Source organism: Anopheles arabiensis, chromosome X, assembly GCF_016920715.1.
Source record: "Anopheles arabiensis isolate DONGOLA chromosome X, AaraD3, whole genome shotgun sequence".
In the NCBI taxonomy this organism is placed as follows: domain Eukaryota; kingdom Metazoa; phylum Arthropoda; class Insecta; order Diptera; family Culicidae; genus Anopheles; species Anopheles arabiensis.
Window position 1 is genome coordinate 12,196,409 of NC_053519.1, and position 23,679 is coordinate 12,220,087.

The 23,679-nt window shown below is 50.6% G+C and overlaps 2 protein-coding genes across 3 annotated transcripts; one reads left to right on the top strand and one right to left on the bottom strand.

Annotated features, from left to right (window-relative positions):
- The first annotated feature begins 244 nt into the window (after positions 1-244).
- Positions 245-16,978, top strand: LOC120905818 (ectopic P granules protein 5 homolog). Its single transcript, XM_040316999.1, has 14 exons — positions 245-663; positions 768-1,582; positions 1,664-3,020; positions 3,546-3,886; positions 3,958-4,801; positions 4,886-5,430; positions 5,486-5,612; positions 6,314-7,309; positions 7,379-7,540; positions 7,630-8,068; positions 8,146-8,911; positions 8,984-9,313; positions 15,123-15,485; positions 15,559-16,978. The coding sequence occupies exons 1-14, from the start codon at positions 637-639 to the stop codon at positions 16,151-16,153; spliced, it is 7,707 nt and encodes a 2,568-aa protein (XP_040172933.1). The 5' UTR covers positions 245-636; the 3' UTR covers positions 16,154-16,978.
- Positions 16,979-19,109: 2,131 nt separating this feature from the next.
- Positions 19,110-23,430, bottom strand: LOC120906075. 2 transcript variants are annotated; one of them, XM_040317491.1, is made up of 7 exons: positions 22,895-23,430; positions 22,136-22,359; positions 21,549-21,904; positions 20,023-20,991; positions 19,871-19,876; positions 19,585-19,740; positions 19,110-19,506 (listed from the first exon to the last, which is right to left on the bottom strand). In XM_040317491.1, the coding sequence occupies exons 1-7, from the start codon at positions 23,040-23,042 to the stop codon at positions 19,431-19,433; spliced, it is 1,935 nt and encodes a 644-aa protein (XP_040173425.1). In that variant the 5' UTR covers positions 23,043-23,430; the 3' UTR covers positions 19,110-19,430. The 2 variants fall into 2 exon arrangements, with proteins under 2 accessions (XP_040173425.1, XP_040173426.1); XM_040317492.1 differs by lacking the exon at positions 19,871-19,876 and having other exon boundaries at positions 22,895-23,425.
- Positions 23,431-23,679: the final 249 nt, after the last annotated feature.

Below are 23,679 nucleotides of genomic sequence, written 5' to 3' on the forward strand. Positions count from 1 at the left end.
AATAAATGAAAGATGTTATTTTCTCGTGCTGTTCCTCATGGGACAGATTAGCTTCCATCTACGACAACCCTCACCCCCCCCCACCGCTCAACACTTCAAAGCCTACCGAAAACTACCGAAATAATCTTAAACTCCTACCGAAAACTACCGATAAAATTTTGATGCGCCTACCGAAAACCGCAAAAATAATCTGGCCACTCTGCGATCGATGTCCATTGACAGCTTATGCACGGAGCAGCTGTCAAGCAGTGGTGTTTTCAAAACATGCTCAATCCGTATCTATTTTTCCCTGTGCCCTTTCTTTGTTTTGTTGTATCGTAGGGCTTCGTTGTGATTTTGTCAATAATGACGAAGGACAAACGGGTAGGTGCGCAATTAATGTGTTGATTTCACCACCTACGATTAGTGAATAGTTTAGCTAGCCTGTTTTAAAATTGTGAGTGAAGGTATTGGTGTTCCATTCCTACCAAATACCGTGCGTGATAAATGCAGATATGTGCGCTTGGTCATCGTTTAATCCATCTTGTGCGCGGTAGATCGACAATTGAGCTTTGTTTGTGAGTCGTGCTAAGTCAAGAGTAGTTTGGCAATTCAAATAATCTCTGGCACACGTTTGAGCCACTGCTCGGTCCAACAATGGAAGCCGCGAAGCCCAGGACGAAGGTAAGAGCGAAATGAATCAGGGTCGCAATCTTCTGCAACAATTGACCTTCCGGTTGTTTACTTTTTTCTTCGTCAACAATGTGCGCTGTCGATGGTGCGAGTAGAAAAAAACTAGCAGCAAAAAGAGTGTAAAACAATCAACTGCTGCCAAGGCCGAGGAAGTGCAGGAATCTGTTGCTGCTGACGATGAACTTGTTTTAGAGACCGAACCAACTGTTACACCAACAGCAATGGCACCAGCATCGCCATCAGAGGAGCAAACAGCATGCGAAGAAGTGGAAGAAGCGACCTTTAGCAACGATCCAGAACAATCGATTGAATCCTCAGCGGTGGAAGAAACTCAATCATATCAATCACAAGAAGCGAATGAAGATAGCCAAACGAAGGAAGAAATGGGTGGCGATTTTGCTCCCACTGCTCCGCCCTGCAGTGTTCCAGCCGTCACCAACCTGCCCACCACCATGCTCTATCCCGATTTGAGCCAACTAAAGCTGGAAGCGAGCGACGGCGAGCAAACGTTCGCACGTCTTTCAACCACCAGCGCGCAACCGATCGAACGGCCCTGCATTAGTGCACCGCGAACCCGCACACTCTACCTGCAATGCATCCAGCAGATGGAGGATACCGCCCTGCAGACCGACCGGGTGCATCTGGACGCGATGGAGCAGCAGTTCGTCCGGTCCGAGAGCCCGCACGGCGTGGCGAAGGATCCGGGTGGGTACGATGGCGACCTGCACATGAGCATACAGACGTATCGGGCCGGCTACCACGGCTACGGCGAGATCGTGCGGGAGCGCAAGGTGGCTCACCAGCAAATAGCCAGCCTGCAGGGCAGATGCTGGGACTTCCAGCAGGTAAAGTTCAGTGCGACGGGCCGGTGCGACGACGAGCGGGCGGTGAGTGTGTCGCTGAAAAGCAGGTGAGTGGAGCGGCGCACCGCACAAGCTCGAATCCAATCCAAACATGTTCCTTCTTTCTTCTTCTCTCTCCGAATGATCAGAGTCGCCTCGCTGAACGTTGAGCGGTTTAAGGAGGCGAAGGGTACCATGTCCTCGCTGCTGGATCGCTGTCTGACGAAGGAGAAGGAAGCACTGATACACCTGCTCCACACTCGCTCGATGGTGGAGAAGAAGGTCTCGGACCCGCCGAAGGCTGGCCAAAACCCGACCGTGGCGCTACGCCAAAAGCTACGCATCATTGGCAATGCGCTGCGCACGGAAGCGTCCGGTAGCGGGTGCGACGAGGGCGAACGATGCGAGTACGTGCAGGATTTGCGGAAGTGGTTTGTGCACGTCGGCACCAACCTGCTGGGTGCGGGCAGCGTGCACGACCGTGTCTGGCTGATGTTTCATTTGCTGCGCTTTCCCAGCGGTATCGGCACGTGGGCACACGTGCTGGTACATCCGCTACCGGTCGGAGGTAAAGAAGCGAGCCCCGATCTGCTGGACGGTGAGCTGCAGGCCATTCTTACCCTGACGCACGTGCTGCTGCGTCCCATCCTCGAGCGCCAAACATTCCTAACGCCGCTGGAAGAAGCGGAGGGCCGTACCGCTCAAGAGAAGATGCCGGTTAGAGAGGCGGGTGGCGGTGGGTTGAAAGCGGCCGACAACTTCGAATGGGTCGATAGCGACGGGGAGGAAAGCTCGCCGGACAAGCGGGTGCGTCCGATTAAGGAAAGCGATCTGCTCGCTCTGCTTGACCAGATACCGTTCCAGCGGCTGTTTGGTGCGATTACGTCACGCGCGATTCGCCGCGTGGTGAGCGGAGACGTGCGGCAGCTGCCCACCACCGAAATGCTGTGGCTAGTCACGCTCGCCAACCGGCTGGTGGCCGTACTGGGCGAGGGATTGTCGACGTACGGTCGGATCGCCCGATACAGCCACTTTGCGCAACGTTTGGCGCTGCTCATCAACGATACGGTCAAGTTCGCGGGCGACGTGCTGCGCTACTATCGCGACACACACGGGCCGCACACGTCCGAGGAGGTGGAGCTGGTGCAGGTACACTTCGATACGCTCGTGTACGGTGCGGCCCGTTGCATCTACGCAGCAGGCGTGGCCCTGGCCCGGCACCTTTCGACGCTACCCTTCGCGTTGCTCAGCTCGCGCGCCTGCTGGTGGATGCTGCGCTGCCTGGTGCAGCGCGACTTTACGCTTGGGCCAGACTTTGAGCATGAAAGTGAGCCACCCGTCCCGCACAATGCCACCGCTACGGACCAGTTCAGCAAAGCGTTGCTCGGCCAGGAGGCAGCGCACAATCTGTACAACGTGCTGAAACCGTTCGTCGATCTTGCACTCGCACGAGATCCATCCAGCGATAAGGAGCTCATCTGCACAATCACGAAAACACTGTTTGAGGTATGTATATAGCTAGCCCGGTACATTTGCAGCTTCAGAGATATGTGCTGTACTCGTGCAGTGAAGTTTAAATTGAAGTTGTATACGTTAGCGTTTTGATTTATATTACGAAGAGTTTTTTTTTATTAAGTGTAAACAAATCGGAACACGTTTGGAGTTTATAGCAACATGTTTAGAATTAAATTGTTCGATAACCTAATTGATTTATCAAATTTCGGAGGTTTACTCGAGTAAAATGGGCTATGCAAAGGCACGAACAATTTAATACGCATTAGTATCTGCCTTGTGCAATTTATGTAATTAGAAGAACAAAAGTTAAGGCTACCGGGAAGGCTGTGCAACAATGTTAAATTAATTAAAGTCAATTCTAACGCTAACACTAAGCAAACAAAAAGACAAAAAAGAGTTCTAGTACGAAAATAAGATAGAGATAGGGAATAATCGAACCAGAACAGTTGGAATCGAAGTGCATATTCTAATTGGTTATTTTCGTCCATTTTCGTTGCTTCGTCCCTTCATTTCCAGGTGCTGGTTGCTGTCGACGCGGCCGAACTCGTCTGTGCCGAGCTCATAATCGAGCAGATCCATACGATCGTGGAGAAAAATGTGTTTGTGCTTTCGGTAATGCTACAAACGCTGGCGGCGGACGGCACGGCCAACCCTCAGCCCACCGCCGATGCTTGGCAGGCGAAGGGAAGCAGACTGCTGGACGTATTCAGCAGCAAAAGAAAGTTGGTTATGCTGTGGGATCCAACTGAATCAGATGTAAACGTGATGCTGGAGCTGCTGCTAAGTTATCCCAGAGCGCACGTGTACCACAAGCTAGCGCTAGGGCTGTTAATGTACATCAACTATGGGGAAATAAGGTAACGTCAGTAAATGTGAGCATTCACATTGCATTGTTTCTACAACCAATCTCCTCGCTTTCGTCCTCTAGTGGGTTGAATGTGCCAAAGGCGCTACAAAACCGCGTAGCGTACAGCGTCGTGGTGGCGTTTCGCAAAAATCAACCACCGGCCAAAGCAAACTCCGACGCTACGGAGCAAAGCGAACACGAAAGCTACCAGGAGCGTTGCCTGTTTGTGCTGCTGCAGCTGCGATTGCACGCGCTCGACCAGCCGCTGCCCATCGTGCAGCAGATCTTGCAGGATCCCTCCAGTGCGGAGGTGCGTAACGTGCCCGCTCTCGAGCAGCTGCCGGACGTGAAGGCGGCGGTTGACGAACGGTGCCCGGTTGCGTGTCTGGCCGCGATGCTTACCACCACCATCGGACACTGGGTGCCCGTATTCTGCCAGGACGGCGTAAACGTGTTGCAGCTGCTGCTAGATCACCACCTCGACACGGTCGTGGTGCGCTGCCTGGAGCTGATCAGTCTGCTGTTTACCGAGTGTTCCCATGCGCTGCTGGGTAGCGAGCGGTTCGCCGCCCTGCTGACACAGCTGGTACAGGGTGACGTTGAGCTGGTTTGGACGCTGCCAAAGCCTTCCACCAGCACGATCAATCCGCAACAGAGCGACCAGATGCTCGCGCTGAAGCTGCTCGATCAGGCGAAGGTGGGCAAGGTGGGCACGATGCTGGTGTCGCAAGCGGTTTCGCACTGGCGCTGTGGCTACGCAACGCCGGCGGCGTTAGTCGGCATGTGGTGCGACTGGTTGACGCAAATATCTAGCTGGACGAACAGTGCCAAGGTGCTGCGTTTGCTGAACGTGCTCGCCTCGGTTTCGTTTGGCCACGCGGAAGCCTGGAACGCGTTGCGCGATAAGCTGGCGCCATTTTTCAAGGTAAAACATTGGTTGTGCTACATTCAGCCGCACTAATCTTACGTGCAACATGTGCATTAAACGTCCGTCTCTCCCTTTGAACAGTCCTTCGCGCAGGCGAAACAAAAGCAACCGGGCATACACTCGCTCTGGTCTAAGATAATCGGTACCGAGCCGCCGCTGCTGTACGGCACCCTGCCAAGCGATTGCGTGGCCCTGGCGTTGCTTGTGTTCGAGCTCGAGCACCGACAGCTCGAACTGGACACCGAACTCTGGCCCAGGCTGCTGCGCGCCCTCAAGCGGAAGGAATCGCTCAAGCTGGACGCGGCACTGCGCGACGTGAGCGGCGGCCTGCGCACGCGCGAGGAAGACTTTTGTCCTGCGGCCGATTCGCTGGTGTACTGCAAGCTGGCCCGCTTTCTGGTGCGCGTCAGCGTGGAGCATCCACTGTGTCTGGCCGTCTGGCAGCAGTTTTTCGCCGCCCTGCTGACGCGCGTCACGGACGTGGGCGACCCGGTGCACGGCGTGTCGGATCGACTGTACGGTGCGGACACCGGTCTGATGGAAAAGGTGAAACAGACGCTGTGCCGTCTCGAGCTGCACTACCATAGCGCGCAGGACGCGAACGAAACCGCGGTGGAAATGTTGCGGTAAGCCGTTGCGTTTTTGGCGATGTTTCGTATTAAAGCTTACGCGCCTTTTCAGTCTCGTCAAAGCGTTCCAGCTGTGGTTGCTGGACCCGGACCTGAACCGCATCGCGATGGACGATCCGATCAATCTACCAGCGCAGTACGCCGTTCCCCATCTGCAGGCGACTCTGCAGGGCGTGCAGGTAAACACATAGAGTCGGTGGTCGGAGAGCGTTTGAATTGAAAAGTGTCAACCACGAACAACCATGACCATTTGTAGTTGGATTATTTCAAACAATATTTGTTTATTTGTTCATGTCTGGTTGTTGTTTTAAAGTTCAGTAGTGTTTAAAGTTTATGTTTATGAATCGCATGGCCTACATGGTCTACGTTTGGAGATCCTTATTCGATGGTGATATGTTTGGCTGGAGAGCGTAACATACAATTTTTGTAAAAAAATAAAATCCAATAGGATTTTTATATGCGAAAATTAACGAAGTGCAAGGAAATGAGAATTTGAATTCAATTCAAATTGAATAAAAACGCGTTTGTGTTTCGTTGTTCATTCCATTTTGGCTATGAAAATTGTGTCTGTGATATTTTACTATTGGAATAAACGCCAAATAGATTACATTAAAATTTAAATTACAAATCGTCCAAACTATTCTATCGTCCAAGCTATCGATGCCAAAGGCTAATTATTTGCCGGAATGCATTGCCTTTATCCCTCCCAGCTAAACGAAACAGTTGCATGTCTTCAATAAAAAACTAACGCTTTCTACATTTGTGTGTGAGGTTCAAAATGAGAGCACGTGTATCGGATAAACACAGACGCTATCCCCTAACCGTAACCGCATGCGATTTCAACCCATTTCACGCAATCAACTGTTTATGCTCCATCAAGGAATGCTGGCCCGAGTGCGTCAACCAGCCGGCCCTCGTCACGCTGCACCGTCTGATGGTGGAACGCTGGTACGCGCTTTACCGCGTCCATCCGGCCCAACCGCTGAAGGCCCAACCGTCCGAAGGGCCTGCTGCCGGCAAACCGGCGCTTGCGCCAGTCGAGGCCATCCAGCGCCGGCTAGCAAACGCGTACACCGATCCGCTCCCAGTGCCGGTGGTCGAGGTGCGCGGCGAGCTACAGGATCTGCGCGACGCACTGGCGAAACCGGCGGCGGTACGAGTCAGGCGCATCACCGAGAGCCTGCGGATCGTGCGGCAGCACATCGACAAAACGTACTGGACGACGAAGGCCGAGCTGGAGCAGCGCCGGGACGAGCTGTTCGAGCTGTACCGGCAGCTGTACGTCAACGAGGACAGGCAGGTGGTGAAGCAGGCCAAGTGTAGCGTGCTGTACTGTGCCGGGGCCGCCACGGTCAAGGTGCACACGAAGTGTGCCACGCTGGACAAGACCGTGCAGGAGCGCATCGACGCACGGTTGCGCGGGCTGGAAGCGTTCCTGCAGATGGCGATCAACATACCGCCGTACATCGCCCACCACACCATCTTGCTGCGCGAGCTGTGGAACAGTCTGTTCGTCGACTACTGCGCGGAGACGGACCAGACCGCGGTCCAGTCGCTGAACGCCATCATCCGGACGATGCTGCGCACGCTGCTGCACGAGGTGTCCGATGCGAACTTCGTGCCGCCGCTCACATTCGCCGTCCGGCTAAGCCTCGAGACGTACCGGAGCGAGCTGTCGAAGCTGATGTTCGAGGAGGTCGGGCAGCTGTTTGCGGACGCGCTCGAGGCGGGCCACAAACCGTCCAGCGTGATCGTTGCCCTGCTAGAGGACGGGCGCATTCCGTGCCGGCCGCTGCTGCAGGTGTACGGCCAGCTGGTGAAGCAGAAAACCGGCAGCCTGGAGCTGACCCTGTTTGTGGACATGTTCGGCAGCAAGGTAGGCGCGGTCGGAACCGACGCAACGCGTGGGCTCACACTAACACGAATTTACCGTTCTCTCGCACAGCTCGACCTGTCGCGGTGGCTAAAGGAGCATGACGTCGCGCCGGACGAGCTCGACCAGTTTGCCAAGCTGATAGTGATCGGACTGTACAAAGCGCGGCCCGCGGATACCGTCAGCCCGGTGCGCTCGGATGAGCAAGCCGAGCAGGATGAAAAGTTTGCAGACGTAGGTCATCAACAAGCACGTCCTAAGCACAGGCAGCGATATTTGGAAGATTGTATGTACGCTTTTTTTTTATTTCATTTAAATTTTAGATCCTAATCTCACACCTGGTAACGCTGGCGAGCAGCAAATTTCCCGACAACTTTGGCAAACTGCTGCAGCACACGATCAACGCGTACTCGCAGTGGCCCACGCTGCCGCCGGTGATGCTGCTACGGCTGCTGAACGTGCTGCGTTCGCGGGCCCACCATCTGCCCGAGCTGTACCTCGGCATGGCGGAGGACGCACTGCACCAGGCCCATCGCCAGTTTGCCGCAGCGAACTGCACCGAGCCGGTGCTGGGGCCGGAACTGTTGCACCATCTGCTGGTGGCCGTGACCGAGCACTTTGTGCGCCAGCGCGATGCCGCCTACCCATGGAGCGGCATGTACAGACGGCACGGCGCGTACATCGAGGTGCTGGGAATGCTGCTGGGCATGTTTGCCCACAGCCTGCTTGCCGCCGGCATGCGTGACAATCGCATCGGATGCGGTAAGCGCGCGGACGGAACCGATTTTGTTTGACCGATTTTCTAATGTGCGATGCTGCTGTTTTTTTTTCCCCCTCAGTGCACGACAACCTGCTGCCCGCCGTGTATCGCATGTTTGAGCCGTGGATCGTACCGTACGGTGCGGACGTCCATGCCCACGCCCGGCCCGGTGGATACTCGCCGACCACACCGTACGGCAGGACGGCCATGGCGCCCGTGATCGACACAGCGCGACACTGCAACAACGACAAGGCCAAGTGGATGTTCGGCGTGCTGCTGCACTGCGTCGAGTACGCGATCGAGCAGGTGCGCGAAGCGTACGCCGACACCGACCATTGCAGCCAGATACTGCTGTACTTCCTGCACTGGTACCTGGAATGGTTCGTCGATCCGCGCATCATGATTTCGGCCCTGTACGTGTACAACACGCTCGTGCTCGATCTGCCCTGGGAGCGGCTGCTGCCGTCGGAGCTGCTGCTCGAGCGGATGCACGCCCTGCTGGAGCACCACAGCCCCGAGTGCCACGAGCTGCTCGCGTGCGTGTTCGTGCGTTGCCGCTGGTTCGGCGAACCGTTCGATCCCCTGCCCTGCTGGATACGGCGCACGCACGCCCCTACGCTCGCGATCTGCGTGCGGCTGGCGTACGAGCCGGTGGTGCGGTCGGAGGAGCGAACGCGCACGGCCATGGTGCGGCTGCTGCACCACTTTGCCCGCCTCGTGTGGATGCCGATGCACGTTGCCGAGCTGACGCCGGCACTCGATTGGTTCGTAATGACCGCGGACGCCGGCTTTCTGCTGCGCGAGCCGAAGGTGCCGCACCGCGAGCTCGACGATGCGCTCATGCTGTAAGTAAAGCATATGTAAAGTAAGGTACCCGTTGATCATTCATCATGGTGCTCTACGTTCTCCCTTTGCAGCTTGCTTGAAATCGTGACGGGAATGCGCTGCAACGAAGCGAACCAGCTCGTGCCGGGCGGCATGTATCTGTTGAAGCGCAAGCTGTACATCGGCGTCGTCGTGCGGATGCTGATGAATGCTGGCCGGGCGGCAAGCAAGGTGACGAGCGGGAAGCCCCAGCTGACCGCGGCCGTACTGCGGCTGGTTGCGTCGATAGCCGGTGTGCTGGCACAGTTGCCGGACGAGTGCGGCACCGGCTGCACGGACTGTCCCCGGCTGCTCGAGGCGCGCGCCTTGATGACTGAGCTGCTGACCAGTGTCAAAAAGTGGCAAACCGAAAATACGCTAAGGTACCGTACTTTACCCATTCTAACCTCATTTACCCGCTAGTAGCTAGATGCATCAGCATGAAAAAGATAGGAAATGTGCGCCGGTAGCGAAATGGCGGATTTGTTAGAGCAAATTCCACACAACAGAACGGCAACGATCCGGGTACAAAGTTCGCTCGTCATTCTCCGGTGATCCTGTGAGTGACAGTTCATTTCATTTTTCTCATTGCTCGACAATTTGTTGGTTAGAAAAAAAAATCGAACTGGAAAATGAAAATCTAACTATTCTACCAAACCTTTTTCTACTGTACAACGATATTAGATCATTAGATAATTTTGGTAAGAATTTGTTTACCACCCACCGGAAGATTCTCGGCAGTCCTGAGAGTTGATGTTCCATGAAGTACGATTAGACACACATACACACACAAACACGGTTCCACTTACATTTATTTAGGCCGTAACATCAAACGCATTTGTTACGCCATGAACAGGCGGCACTGGCACAGGTTGGCAGCAGGTTCCATTTTTTGGTGCATCTCATCCTTTGTGAGATGCTGCCGTTCCGCTGACCTTCCCCGCGCGGGCGTCCTTTTCACTAAAAATGATATCGCTTCTCCTGCCGATAGCAGCAACAGCACACGGCCTCTTCCCGCAAGGCTTTTTTTATCCTCTTCAGGAGATATTTGGCACGCGCCAGTTCGCTGTCTAGTGGAAATTCATGCTCCAAATCGCGCTGCACATCGCATCGAATGTCCGCCACGGCCTGCAGGTAGTCGTTGCGCCGCTCCCCCTTCGGGAACCTTTGCAGCACACTTTCGATTTCCAGCAGCTTGTTTATGATCCTGGAGTGCATTTCGTTGATCATCCTCGGTATCCGGTTGGTGGGCGGGCGGTAGCGTTGTACAATACAAATGGCAATGGCACACTTGCTGTAGTCACCAAATTGTACACCTGCGTCCGGAGATTTCTTGCTCGGAGATTTCTTGCAAATTTTGCTCGTTGAACAGGGTTGGCAACACTGCTGCTGCTGTAATGGCTGCACGGGCGTTGACTGGCAGAGATGAAATGACAAATTTCCTCTGATCCGGTGGCGTTCAATGCTAAGCTGCTGGTGTGTGGTCTACTAGCCAGTGCGTTTAAAACTGCGTGCCTGGGAGGCGCACTGTTCTGCCGCACACGCATTCTAACGCCCTCTCGCTCACATTGTGCTAAGCAATAGAAAGAGACGGAAGACGTTCAACGGCTCCAACGTCTTGATCCAGCAGGATTCGCGAGAAATTTCCAGCATGCAACAGTAGAGCACCTCAGCATCACAGTATGTAAAATTGTTTACGATGTTTTATTTTTTTTGCGATAAAGAGATCGTAGAAAATTTGTCGCGGAAATTTGTGGCTCGTCTAGAAGCTGTGTGTAAGAGAAATGTCTGAGCATCGCGGATTTACTATTATCTACGATTCGCGAAAAGTGATCAAACAACGCATCCCTTAATTCAAAGCGCTCGATGTGATGCGTGTCTTGTTTTCTCTAGTGAGGTGTGTGTCGGAGCGCACCTAGAAGGTTCGTTCCGTTTCTCAATCGGAACGATCGGAAATAGGTTCAACATTTGAACCTATAAGGTTTGATCGATCGGAACCGTTCGATGTGATTGGAACGGTTAAACTAACAGAATGGACGGAACGGTTAACAATCGGAACAGTTGGAATCGTTGGATGTATCGGAACGATCGGCACCGTCTGAATAATTGAATGTATCGGAACGGTTGGATGTATCGGAACGGATGGAACGATCGAATCAGTCAGAACGGGCGGAATCGTTGGATTTACCGGAACGGGTCAGATTGATCGGAGTTGTTGGAATCGTTGTAGGTATCGGGAAGATTGGAACTATCAGAGCGGTCGGAACGGTTGTATGTATCGGAACCGTCGGAACCGTCGGTGTATCGGAACGGATAGCACAGTCAGAACGGTTGGAAAGATCGGGTGTATCGGGACGACGGAACTGTCGGAACTGTTGGATGTATCGGAACGATCGGAACCGTCCGAACCATTGGATGTATCGAAACGGTTGGAACGATCGGATGTATAGGGACGACGGAACTGTCGGAACGGTTGGATGTATCGGAACGGATGGAACGATCGAATCGGTCGGCACGGTCGGAACGGTTGGATTTATCGGAATGGGTCAGATTGACCAGGACAGTTGGAATCGTTGAATGTATCGGAAAGATTGGAACTAGTGGAGGGAGCTTGGAATCGGACCTACCCGATTCCGAGTCCGTGTTCGGAATCAATTCCGGAGCCGATTCCGATGCTGGAATCGATTCCGATTCCGGTGTCGATTCCGGAGCCGATTCCGGAGTTGGTTCCGGAGTTGGTTACAGAGCCGATTCTGGAGTTGGTTCAAGAGCCGATTCCGGAGTTGAATCCGGAACCATTTCCGGAGCCAATTCCGGAATCGATTCCTGAAACTGATTCCGGACCTACTATCCGGAACCGATTCCTGAAACTGATTCCGGTCCTACTATCCGGAATCGATTCCTGAAACTGATTCCGGACCTACTATCCGGAATCGATTCCTGAAACTGATTCCGGACCTACTATCCGGAATCGATTCCAGAAAACTTCGGAGCTAGCTGGAATCGATTCCGACAAAATCTTTATTTTTCCCATCACTAATTGGAACTATCAGAGCGGTCGGAACGGTTGGGTTTGCCGGAACGATCGGAACTGCCGGAACCGTTGGATATATAGGAACGGATGGAACGGTCGAAACGGTTGGATTTATCTAAACGATTGGAACGGTGACAATCGGAACGGTCGGTATCGTTAAAAGTATTGAAATGATTGGAATTATCAGAACAATCGGAATGGATGGAACGATGGGATGTATCAGAATGACGGAACCGTCGGTATGGTTGGAAGTATCGGAACGATTGGAACGGTTATAAAGGTCGGAACGATCGGAACGGTTGAAGCAAACTCATTGTCCTAAAAAAATTTCAGTTTTAGAACAAATGCTTAAATACTGGATGGTGCTAACTCCATGATGGATTAACACAGAGATGTCAAACTGATGGCCCGCGAATTCTTTTGGTTTGGCTCGCGACCGCTTGAGCATAAATTTATTTATAGAGCATTTCTGCTTCTATAGTACATGTCAGTCAATTCAGGACTTCTGGAATATGAAGAGATTTTCAACTCCGCAGGTTTCTATATGAATTGTCAAACCATGAATTGCAAAAACTGTCGTAGTTATAGAAGGAAAATCGGGAGGAAAAGAACATTTTGATGAAACTGAGCTTTTAATTTCGCACAATTTTAGTGAAATGGTTTAAAAAGTCAATATAAACTACAGTCTGTTCCCGAGTTACTCGGTCTCTGCTTTCCCGACGAATCCGCGTAACTCGAATATCCGCGTAAGTCGAATTTCACGTTTTCTGAGTAAAATACTGTTGATTTCTCGGAAATTTTGATTTAATTTACTACTTTTATACACTTTTTCATTTATTTGATGTGATTCGTGCAGAAAACTCTAATATTGGGGCCCTTTCCGTTTGAAGCTCGTAGGCTGAAATTTCAGCCTGTCAGCTATTTGCATTGTATAGCAGTTTTCGAGCAGCTATCTAAGTGAGTATAATATATAGGTGGGCTTATCCCAAGGTGTATGAATTTAGAAGCCTGATTTTTATCGCTTCTGCTTCTGAATGAAGATTTTAAGAGTGTTTTGAGTATTCGTCAAGCCTCCAGAAAGCTCGTTGGAGCAAAAGTTTTCACTCGTTCTGTCAAAAAGTGATATTCAAATTTGGTTATAAAAAAATGCTATGAGACCACCTGGACTACATACACTTTGATTCCAGATTCGATCACCTGATTTCTTTAATGCACCTTGGGATAAATGTAAACAAAACCGTGTTTTCGAGCATGTACTCGAATCTAATTCTAGCTTTGTACGGACGTCACACGAGGCGTAAACTCAAAAAGTTTACGCTTGATTTGTATGGGAGAGCGTAAACTTCCTGTCAAAAGATTTCAGGGTTGTATGGCTGAAATCCAGTTTACGCCAAAGTTTACGCTTCGTGTGACGTCCGTATTGTGGCTAGAAAAATCTAGACTGAAAATTGCAGGCTAGTTTTTTTGTGTGGTTTTGTATGGAGTGTTTACATGATTTCAGCCTCCAACTGTCAAACTCCATACAAAAAACTGACTAGAATTGTGAAGGGCCCCAATAAGGGCTTTTAAGCGGTTTCAATTTGTTAGCAAAAATGCAATTTATACTGAACTTGAAGCAAATTGTACTGATTTGATATTTATTGTGTCAAATTCAGAAAACCGCGTATCTCCGAATCCGTGTCCGAAGTCGAGAACCGTGTAACTCGGGAACAGACTGTATGTTAAATCCTTTCCGATGATTAAATTTGGTTAGCAACAACATTTGATGAACAATTCTTAACAGAAACAACTCACGATTCAGTTTCAACCTCATTCAAAATCGTGAATGTCTTGGAGCTGCGAAAAAATTGAATTGGCAGTTTATAGCGATCGATCAATTATAGTTTGCATTTTTGCCGTCTAATAATCGTAGATATATTATTAAAAAGTAAAAGAAACTTTTTTGGCTTCATTTTAGCGATTAAAATGGATTTTTTCAACATCATTTTAAAAGTCTCATCTCGGCGCTTTTCAGAGCTTCTACACACACCAGCGTGAGAAACCGGTTGTCAATTCTCTCACAGCCATCTCTCAGCTGCAGTCTCGGTGTATGTAGAAACGCTCTTACTCATATGTATGTAATTTAGGAACATTACATTTTTTGTTAAGCCATCAATCAAGGTACTTGACGACCAATTAAGTAATTACTATAAGAAAAAAGATTTGTGAAAAGTAACAAAATCGGCTCAGCTAACAGGAATTAAAAACGGAACACTTTTTTGAAAATGTGAAAATGAAGATATCAACTGGACTGAACGTCCTGTTGTAATTTATGGACTTTAGACAGCATCAAAAGTAGGAATTCGCTACTTTAATTCCAGTACAAAAATGTTGATAATCAAAATGACACCAATATCAACTTTACTTTACAAAATTTACTTCTCTGTATTAGAACTGTGAAGTTCTAAGTAAGTTGCCATGAAACTTTGCAAATATTGGAAATATCAGAGGCCTACGACCAATCGATAATAATCTACAACAGCTTTTTTTCACTTTTGTTAGTCAAAGATTGTGTAACGTAACTATCATCCCAAAATGAAAAGCAAAGATCTTCAAACGGTCTGATTTGTTGTATCAAATAATATCCTGTAAAAACTAGGCTGTCGCCCGTGCTACTATTTTCAGCGGCATTTTGGCACGCGGGGTCAAGTAAGTTTTTGAGTCAAACGTGGAAATTGTGTGGGTCGTCTTACAGTGTTTTACAAATCAGAATAAAATATCTGCAAAACAATTTCAGTAGCTTCAAACTCCAAAATCAAGACAAAAATCAAGTGAACATGTTTTTTGAACGAAATTTAAACGACATTAATTCGACAAAACCTTAAAGTTCAAATCGCAGCCAGTGTTAACCATTTCCTCTAAAATATTCTGCTAGACAAATACTTTTTGTACTCACCTTAATTTAAATTCATAGAAAACCTCAAATGAAAATTAAATCATATGTTGACATATTTTAAGACGAAAAGGTTTGAATAATTAACCATCAGCGATCGTGTTGTAGATATTGCAATCAGTAATATTCAGGACGGAATAAAATTTGAATTTGAACATTGAAAAATGAGCAACACAAACTATGGTTAAGTTACACAAAGACTAAAATTAAATAGTTTCTTCTCCAGTTTATTTGTAGATGAGCTTATACGCCTACTGGACAGTGATGTTAACTCGCCGCTGCTGACTCAGTGCGTGCTCGAGTCGGCCAACTTGCTGGACAGCCAGACTGTGCCTTGGATGCGGCTTATGGAATCCGCCCTGAGCCACTATCTCTGCGACCGGCCAAAACCGGAATGGTTGCGAGCGCTTAACATTGTCGGTTACACGGCCATCTCTCGGTGGCAATACGAACTGCTGGCACAGCACTGTCTACCACTGTGCCTAGAGCTTCATTTCCTCCATCACTGGCACGTTTCGCGAGGCGAACCGGTAGCCCAGCTCGGTTTGGTCGAACAACTGCTCGCCACTCTACCGGAGCTCAAGATCAGGTATTGTACCGTAAAGAAACTGGCGTGTAATGGTTAGAGTAATTCTAACCGAACATACACTTCTCCATTGCAGCGAACCGATCGAATATCGGCTGTACCCGCTCTGGTATACCTTAGCGTACGCCCTGCTTACCGTGCGACCGGAACCACACGCGGCCATCCGCAGCACGATCGCCCAGTTCGGCACGGTTAGCGAGAGCAGCTCATTCTGGGTGATGGGGATGTTGAAGAAAATCCTCGGCAAGGAGAAAACGGCCACCGAGCGGGTGAGCGCGACCCGGTGTTTGGTCGCGTACGCGTTCGCTGTGCTGCTGGCGCACGCTTACGCCGCTCGCCGAACCGGGCAGGACGCAGCGCAGTTGTCGGAACCGGACGACTACAGCGAGGCGACCGAACCGTTCACGCTGGCGAAGCTGCTGAGCGCACCGGAGAAGCGAGTGTCCAGGGACAGAATTGCGTCGGCGGCGGTAGAGAATTTGAAGTCCGTTTGCGGTGCATCGGCGCCGAAAGAGTATCTGGTCCGAATCCAAGCGATCGTAGACACGCTCGGGGTGGACGTGGAACCGCGCCAAATCTTGCAGCAGGCCAAAGACATTATCGTATCGCTAGACGGTAGGGCAGAACCGTTTCTGAGCACGCTAGAGGAGGCTATCGTTACTCAGCGTTAGCAACTAAGATGTGGATTTTTTTTTGGTTGAGTAAAGGAAAACGGGAAGTTTGCTTACCTCATTCCAGTTTAGTTAAGTTGTTGTGTTACCATAGCATTACCCTTGGTCTGATCGAGGAAATGTGCAATCATTGATCGTTACAAACTTAAGTTTTTGCGCTAAGAATGTTAAGGATTTCTTTCTTCATATCATACCAAGGACAACTATATACTCAGCAGTGTGTTAGCAAAAACGTCGACTCACTAGGTGATCAAGTGGTTTTGAAAGTTAAATTTAATTATTATATTTTAGGAAGTTCTAGGTAGACGTTCAAGGTTCCTTGAACATAGCCAGAGCACAGAATGCGTTCAGATCATAAGAACAAGATTCTTCAGAATTACAGCTTCAGTTTCCTTTTTCACATTTTGTTTTTGTTTTTGAATCTATCTTGTTTATAATAGAACATGTTCCTCAAATCGCTTCCAGCCTTTTTGCATCGCACTAAAGAAACAAACAAACAACATGGCTCAACTGCCTTATTCGACGATAAGCGAGAAGAACAAAGGTCATCTATTCGTTGGCGGTTTTGAGATCATATTTTGCACTACCATCATTCACGCCCAGGATAAAGATTCAACGCCTTTCTTTTTTCTTCCAATCAATATTGCTGTGCTACTGGTTAGAACGAAATAAGACGTGACTCGTAGAGTTTTGATAAACAAGTGACTTTATTATTAACAGGGCGTTGAAGGTATTAGCTTATGGCTAGAATGTGGGAGGCTATGGCTTTTCCATATTATGTATGGTCAAAATAAAAACACATGGCAATCTGTACGCGAATGTTAAGGTTTTTGTTCATTCCCTAGGTTAAGTGTTAGCATCCGAAATGAAATTGTATGTGTGTGTGTGTGTACGTATATGCTATTCTATAGCAGGTTATCGTAGCTCTACGACTTACTAGGTTTTCTCACTTCACTAGATTCATTTTCTTGCTCATTTACATTATTTACCTGGTGAGCAAATCCAGGAGGTTGCACCAAAACGTTGCGCGCAAAGTCCCAAACTGCATGCTCAACATCAGGCAATTCTATAAGTGGTTAGTGGTTATAAGTGGTCAGTCCACGGTAACAACGGAAAAGGATGGTATTACTGTGACTGTACAGAAACGTTGGTTTACAGCACTTACCAACATAAGATCCTGCATATCAATCGCATGGCACTGACGTATGTCGTCAGTGCTCAGAGGCCACAGTCGGTTTGTGCACACGCTCGATCAAATTACTTGGGGACACGGGACCCATGAGCTACAATTGAAGACACAGATAAGAGTGAAAACATCTGCTGTCGCTGCATCCTGGAACCGGTCTCTGTATTCAACTCGGTTCTTATCCAAATGTTAGAGCCAATCAAAACCAAGCACCTGTCTTGTACGCAAAATGCATGAGACGAGCTCACCGGTCATTGGACTGTGATAACTGTGCGATGGCGTGCAGTTAAAATTCTCTCACCTGACTGATAACGTCGGACGCTGAGAGCTCATGGCAGAACAAAGCGATGGTGAATGGCTGAACCATTCCCCCGTGGTAGTAAAAGCGATGGAAAATAGCACGAGCAATGATCGTTGATCGTATTGAAATCTTTCGGCTCAAGCTGCCGAAAAACAGCACCAGTCGGATCCCAACTTCCCCTGTCGTCGATTCTGCTAATCCGGAATTCGAGCCGGAGCAACGATTCTCGGAAGCGGTTCGGAGATCTGGGTGCGATTCCGAGAACTCAGCACCAGAAATCAACATCCCGGAAATTAATTTTACGTCGAGGACATTGATTGGTTGAGGAACAACTATGAACCAACCCATTTCGTTAAACAACTTTCACAAAGAAACAATTTTTTTTTTTGCACGCTTGTAAGTGGCCCTGCCTGGAGCGAGTCATTGTGGTGCGAGTAGTGATTCGAACTGAGTGCGCCGATTGCCAATTGTAGAATGCGTTCTACAAGCTCATTACAAACGTTTCAGATGGGTTGGAGGGAAATACGCAAGTGCCTGGAATATGTAACTATGCAAACCTTGTATATGTTTACACCCAGTGTCGGATTAACACGAGTCGGAACACGGAGGCCGTAAGCGGTCACACGAATGTAGGCTTTTCTGAAGTGTCAAGCAAGACGTTGTATGAGGAATTCTAAACCAGAAAAGAATTGAGAAGCGTCATCATCCTTGTCACGAAGGTCTGAGTGGGAATCCTTGCCACGTTCGTCTAAATGGGAATCGGCAACGGCATGTGAATGACAACAGGATGGGTGTCCGCTGCTAATGTACGGCGTTGCCACGTTCTATCGTAAAACTGCAACGTTACTAGTACGGTTTTTTGTCATCTCGGCCGATCGCTTAGTTTGTTTATACGCATTTCAGCTGGCACTAGAGAGCGTCAAGGATCAAAGATGCTACGGTAACAATGTCACAGGCTAATAAAGACAGTGTTTCGCTAATGTGAACGTTTCTATAGTGGAGGACACGTGTCTCCAACCGGCATGTTAAAAGTAAGCGGTGAATGTAGTTATACCATCAAACACATACTCTGTTACGCCAACGATGGAAAGGATGGGCGATGAAACAGAGCAGTAGATCAATAAAAGAAGAAGAAAAATCATGGATGAAGTCATGGATGTTTCCAGACTGCAACGGAGGAGGCTCGAATTACCATTTGTCGACTGCAACGGAAGAGATTTTGACATGCTTATCAGATTGCAACGAACGTGTCCAAATTACAGCAAAAAAATGCACAAAAGAAGAGAGCGACAAGCGCACGAGAGTAGCAAGGCGAACATTTGGCACTGTCCTGTATGGTCAAATGAGTTTGGCTCCTCTAGTCTAATCGCTCTGATGGTAAATGTATGTTCGTTTCTTTCTGTATGCAAAAAAAAAAACCTACGGCAATTACACATACCCTAATAATAATTGATAACATGTTGTACCAGTTCTGTATGCTATTATAGCCTAATGGCTATTTTACTTTATTGAGAAGCTGAGCGCACATCTCTGCAAAACTGCCACGTACTTGAGATAAACACCCATTCCGGCTAAGGGCGGAAAAAAGTGATCAAATTTAAACGCGGCAGCGCGATTGCAGATGCGCTCTAAAGCGATAGATAATAGAATAGCAAAATGCAGACACGCATATACCTCCCAAGCAAGGATAGGTATTAGACTATACGTCCAAGATACTTTACTCGTCCGCCAACCGGGCCCGCTAACACACTCACTATCTCCACGTTTGGTGGTTGAGTGGTTTTGAGGGTTTACTTGGTCGGTACGTAGGTGGCAATCAGGGCAGATTTCGGCGACAACGGTACGGCATCGACCGGTACCTTGGTTCTACGGAGGAAAAAGAAGACGAAAACATGGTGTGTTAAGACACGCAACGGGCCGAGAGAAGGGTGAGTGGTGACTTACTTGACGCCAACATTCGGGACGGCATAGTTCTGGCTCGTCAGCACCACCGTCAGCTCGCTGCCGATGCCATCGATACCGCTGAAGTCGAACGTCGTCTTCTGGTCGGTCGAAGCGAGATTCAGCACGACAAAGTATCCCGGGTTGCCCGACTTTAGCCTAAAGGAGGTGAGAGATGACGTAAATAGCAGTTAGCAGCTTGAATTGAGTCGACGAAAACGAAACTACATTTGAACTCAAAAAGGTATACAGAACAAATGGGTGTTAGTAACGAAAACGGGTCACTTACAAACAGCTGTGTCGAGCGTGTAATTGTGAATTATTGTTAGCGCATCGTAGAGCGATAGGAAAGCATTTTACAAAGAAGATGAGAGAGATGTGCGAAGGGGTTAGTTAGCGAGATCCGGCAGCGTTTAAAGCCAGTGGTTTAAATCCTCTTACCGTGTGTATGCGATGGCCGACGCGTTCGCATCGGTGTACACGTTGAACAGCCCGTGCTGGAACGAGGGCGTGGCGCGGAACTTTTCCAGCGTTTCCACACTCTCGCTAGACACGTTGCCGCGGGCCAGCACGTCCAGCGGGAAGACGGGCACGCCGGGCAGCAGGAAGTGGAACACGGTGTACTCGGACGCCGGCACGTGCTCGAGCGAGGCCCGGTCGTAGCGCAGCTGCAGCCAGGGTTTGCCCGAGCCGGCCCCGCTAGCCACCGCCGCGTACTCGCTGATCGTCCGGTAAGCGTTCTCGATGTCGTGGCGCAGCTTGCGCGCCACATCCGGCCCGCTGCCCTCGCGCAGATCGAACTCAATGTTGCCGTACAGCGGGGCATCCATCTGCAGCGTCCCGTTCACGGCGAACACCTCCGGCCGCAGAATGTCCTCCGTCACGGACAGGAACCCTTCGCCGTCCGTCTGCTCGTGCACTAGCTCCACCAGCTCGCGGAACAGCTCGCCGAGCCCCTCGCGGTACGTCGTCTCCTTGTGCGTCCAGAAGCCGTAGTCGGTGTGGGTGAGCGACTTGTCCGCCTCCTCCAGGTTCATGGGCGCCTCGTCGCCGCCGTCGCGGTTGATCAGCAGATGCTTCGCGTTGGCCAACCGTACGCCCCGCACGCCCTGGCCCAGCAGCGCCTTGAGGGTGGCCTTCAGCTTGTCCCGGGCCGCCGGTTCGCCGAGCTGCAGATCGTACCGATCCGCTCCGAACTGGGACAGCACGTACTGGTTGTTGGAGGCGTTCTTCCACGCACTGCCCTCCTCGGCAATCGACAGCCAGTTCGGGGGTTTCATGCCTGCCTCGCGCCACACGAACGCCGAGTGGGCGGCACTGTCCGGCTTCTGGAGCGCCTCCTGGAACAGCGCGTCCTCCTTGGTGACGTAGTTGGGAGTGATGTCCACCACGACCTTCACGTCCTTGGTGCTGCAAATGGGAAAATGTGAATGGGAATGGTATTAACAAAATGGCAGCAGAAGTGTTGACGCAGACACACTTCGGAAATGCACATAATTTCACCCAAAACCCAATCATTAAGTGAGTATGAGCGTCAATATTGGGCTATAGCCTCTCCAGGCTGCAGCATTGGAAGATCAATTGTTTATCTGATATCAACAGTTTGAATCGTCCCGTCATTTCAGATACATTGGCTGTCTCCTAAAGAGAAACATTGCCCTTAGACTACCGATTAGATTATCTGTCCTGCAGTTGCTATTTCACTGCTTAGATTCTCCAAGTAGCCTCAGTGAATGATAAATCTGTATAACTATTCAAACTATAACGGCTCAGACGGCACACACTAACGAGCAACCGTACCAATGAGCGTGATGAAAGGAATTCCACTTCCGGAGACGGTTAATTGAGAAGCTTAAAGAGAGATTTGTGTGCCGAAAATGTGTGCACCGTCGGTTACCGAGCCTCAACTGGTCATCCTCCCCTCAATGGCCTGCTCAAGGTCGAACTGATTAGCGGCGCTCACTTACCCGAACGTGCTGACCAGCTGCTTCAGCTTGCCCTGTACGGCCGCCGTCTCCACCAGGTACGTTTCATCCGCCGGCAGCCGATAGATCACACCCTTCGCACCGTACCGCTCCACCTCGGGCAGCTGGTCGGCGAACTGGCGCTCACCGTCCAGCTCGACCAGCGGTCCCTCCTGCCACCAGGACAGCGGGACCGGTGCGGCACACTTGGGCGCGTCGTAGATGATGTAGAACGAGCCGAGCAGCATCGCACCCCACAGGGCCCAGAACAGCACGAACAGCAGCCAGCGCAGCCGCACCCAGAACGGATCGTTGGCGTACTTCATCAGCTCCTCCTTGGTCATGCCGGTGAGTGCTTGCTGTACGGGGGGACGGAAAGACGACCAAAAAAAACGCAAACGGATGAGAGTAATGTTTTCCCGCTGCAGCAGCAACTTCCACTCAGGACGAAAGCTTCAACCCGTCTGCGGACACTTGTTACGTGCAATGGTTCGCGGGGGCTGAGACTTTCGTCGTGCGGTACACGCCCGTGTGTGCGCATGTAATTGCCGCCGGGGGATGCTAATTGCTTCACCCAACTGTCAGCTTACCTGACTCTCCAGCTCCATGTCAATACGGGCGTCCCCGTTCTGCGACGGGATGAACTTCACCTCCACCTCCTTCTGGGCGAGCTTGTCCTTCTCGGTCGGTTCGGCCCCGGACGGCTCCACCCCGGCACCATTTAGCATCCGCTCCTCCTCGCCATCCTTGGCGCCCGTTCCGTTCTCGCGTGGCATCGCGTGGTGGCCGTTTTCCGCCCGGATGGTCGTCGCAGCTGTGGCGAAGGGTAAGGTGGCAGAGAGGAAACGAATTAGTGCGGTTGCGGTAAGGTAGGAAGGTTTTTAAATATAAAACAACCCCGGTCTGTGGCAGTGTCAGAGACGGATTGACGACAGCGCGGTGTGCTGTGCTGCCGTTGATGCCTACGCAATCGCACGACCCGTGTGACGTCAGCATAAAGGCGGGTAACGCTTCAACGATACTGCTATCCCCCACTGTTCATTATCTTTGCCCAACGTGCATCGACGCAGCATCAGCTCGAGCGCGGTGTAGTGATATGGTGTTGAGATTTGTTCAAATGAGAGTATGACAGAGCAATCGGGACGGATCGATGGAGATAAAGATCTGCGACCCACAGACAGGCTTCATTGCTGTCGGGGTCATGTGATACACACCTCGTTCGGTGCGTTTGCCTCCGTTTCATTAAATCTTGTGCTCAGTGTGCTCGTGGCACAACCCATTCTACTGCCAGCTACTAGGGAAAGGGGACATTCATGCATTCCATGCAAATATTCTAGCTAAATACCAACCGTCAAACCCGTTCCTATTAACGTCCGGCTCGCCGAGCTTCCTGTAGCTTTCCTTCGGTTCACTTTCAGCGCGCAGTGCCTCGGTCGCGGACTGCTGTCTAACTCCCTCGATATCGAGCTTCGTACTATTCCGTACGCTCTCATCCATCGCTGCTGGTGCTGGTGCGGCCCGGATTCGTCGTGCGCAAGGGGGACAGCTCGCTCGGGCGATTTGGAATCGAACCTAATCGCGCACCGCCTGCCAGACAGGGACGGGATGACACGTAGAAAAATAGAAATAGATACGCGGCGCCTGCTGCGCGCTAACGCTGATGTGTGTGTGTGTGTGTCTGCGTGTACGGAGCGCTTGGTTCGGTGTTGGTATATCCGTAGGCACGCGGGTCGGCCTACGCGCGCACTGTGTGTGTATGTCTCCTATGTGTAGGTGGCCCGTGGTTGGAGAGGTAGTTTCCGAGACGGACAAACGCGTGCCTACGCAGGCACGATCTTGCACGGTGGGAAAGGGTGGAGATGGGTTGGAGGAGAGCGAATAGCAACTTTCAATACCAGCGCACCGCGGGTTGTTTGCGGGACCGACGCTAAGGAATGTGGCGATATGCGCGCCTTGTTGCCAGGTCTGGAAAGCATCTCGCTCGCTCTCTCGCTCTGGTTGTGCTTGCGAGCAACGGTTGAACGATCTCTTTCACGCTTTCCTTTTGGCCTTGCGTACGCACCATGTAACCGCCGTGTTTTTTTTTTCTTCTTCACGGCAGCCACAAGATGGCGTCGGGCGGCCGTTCACATAT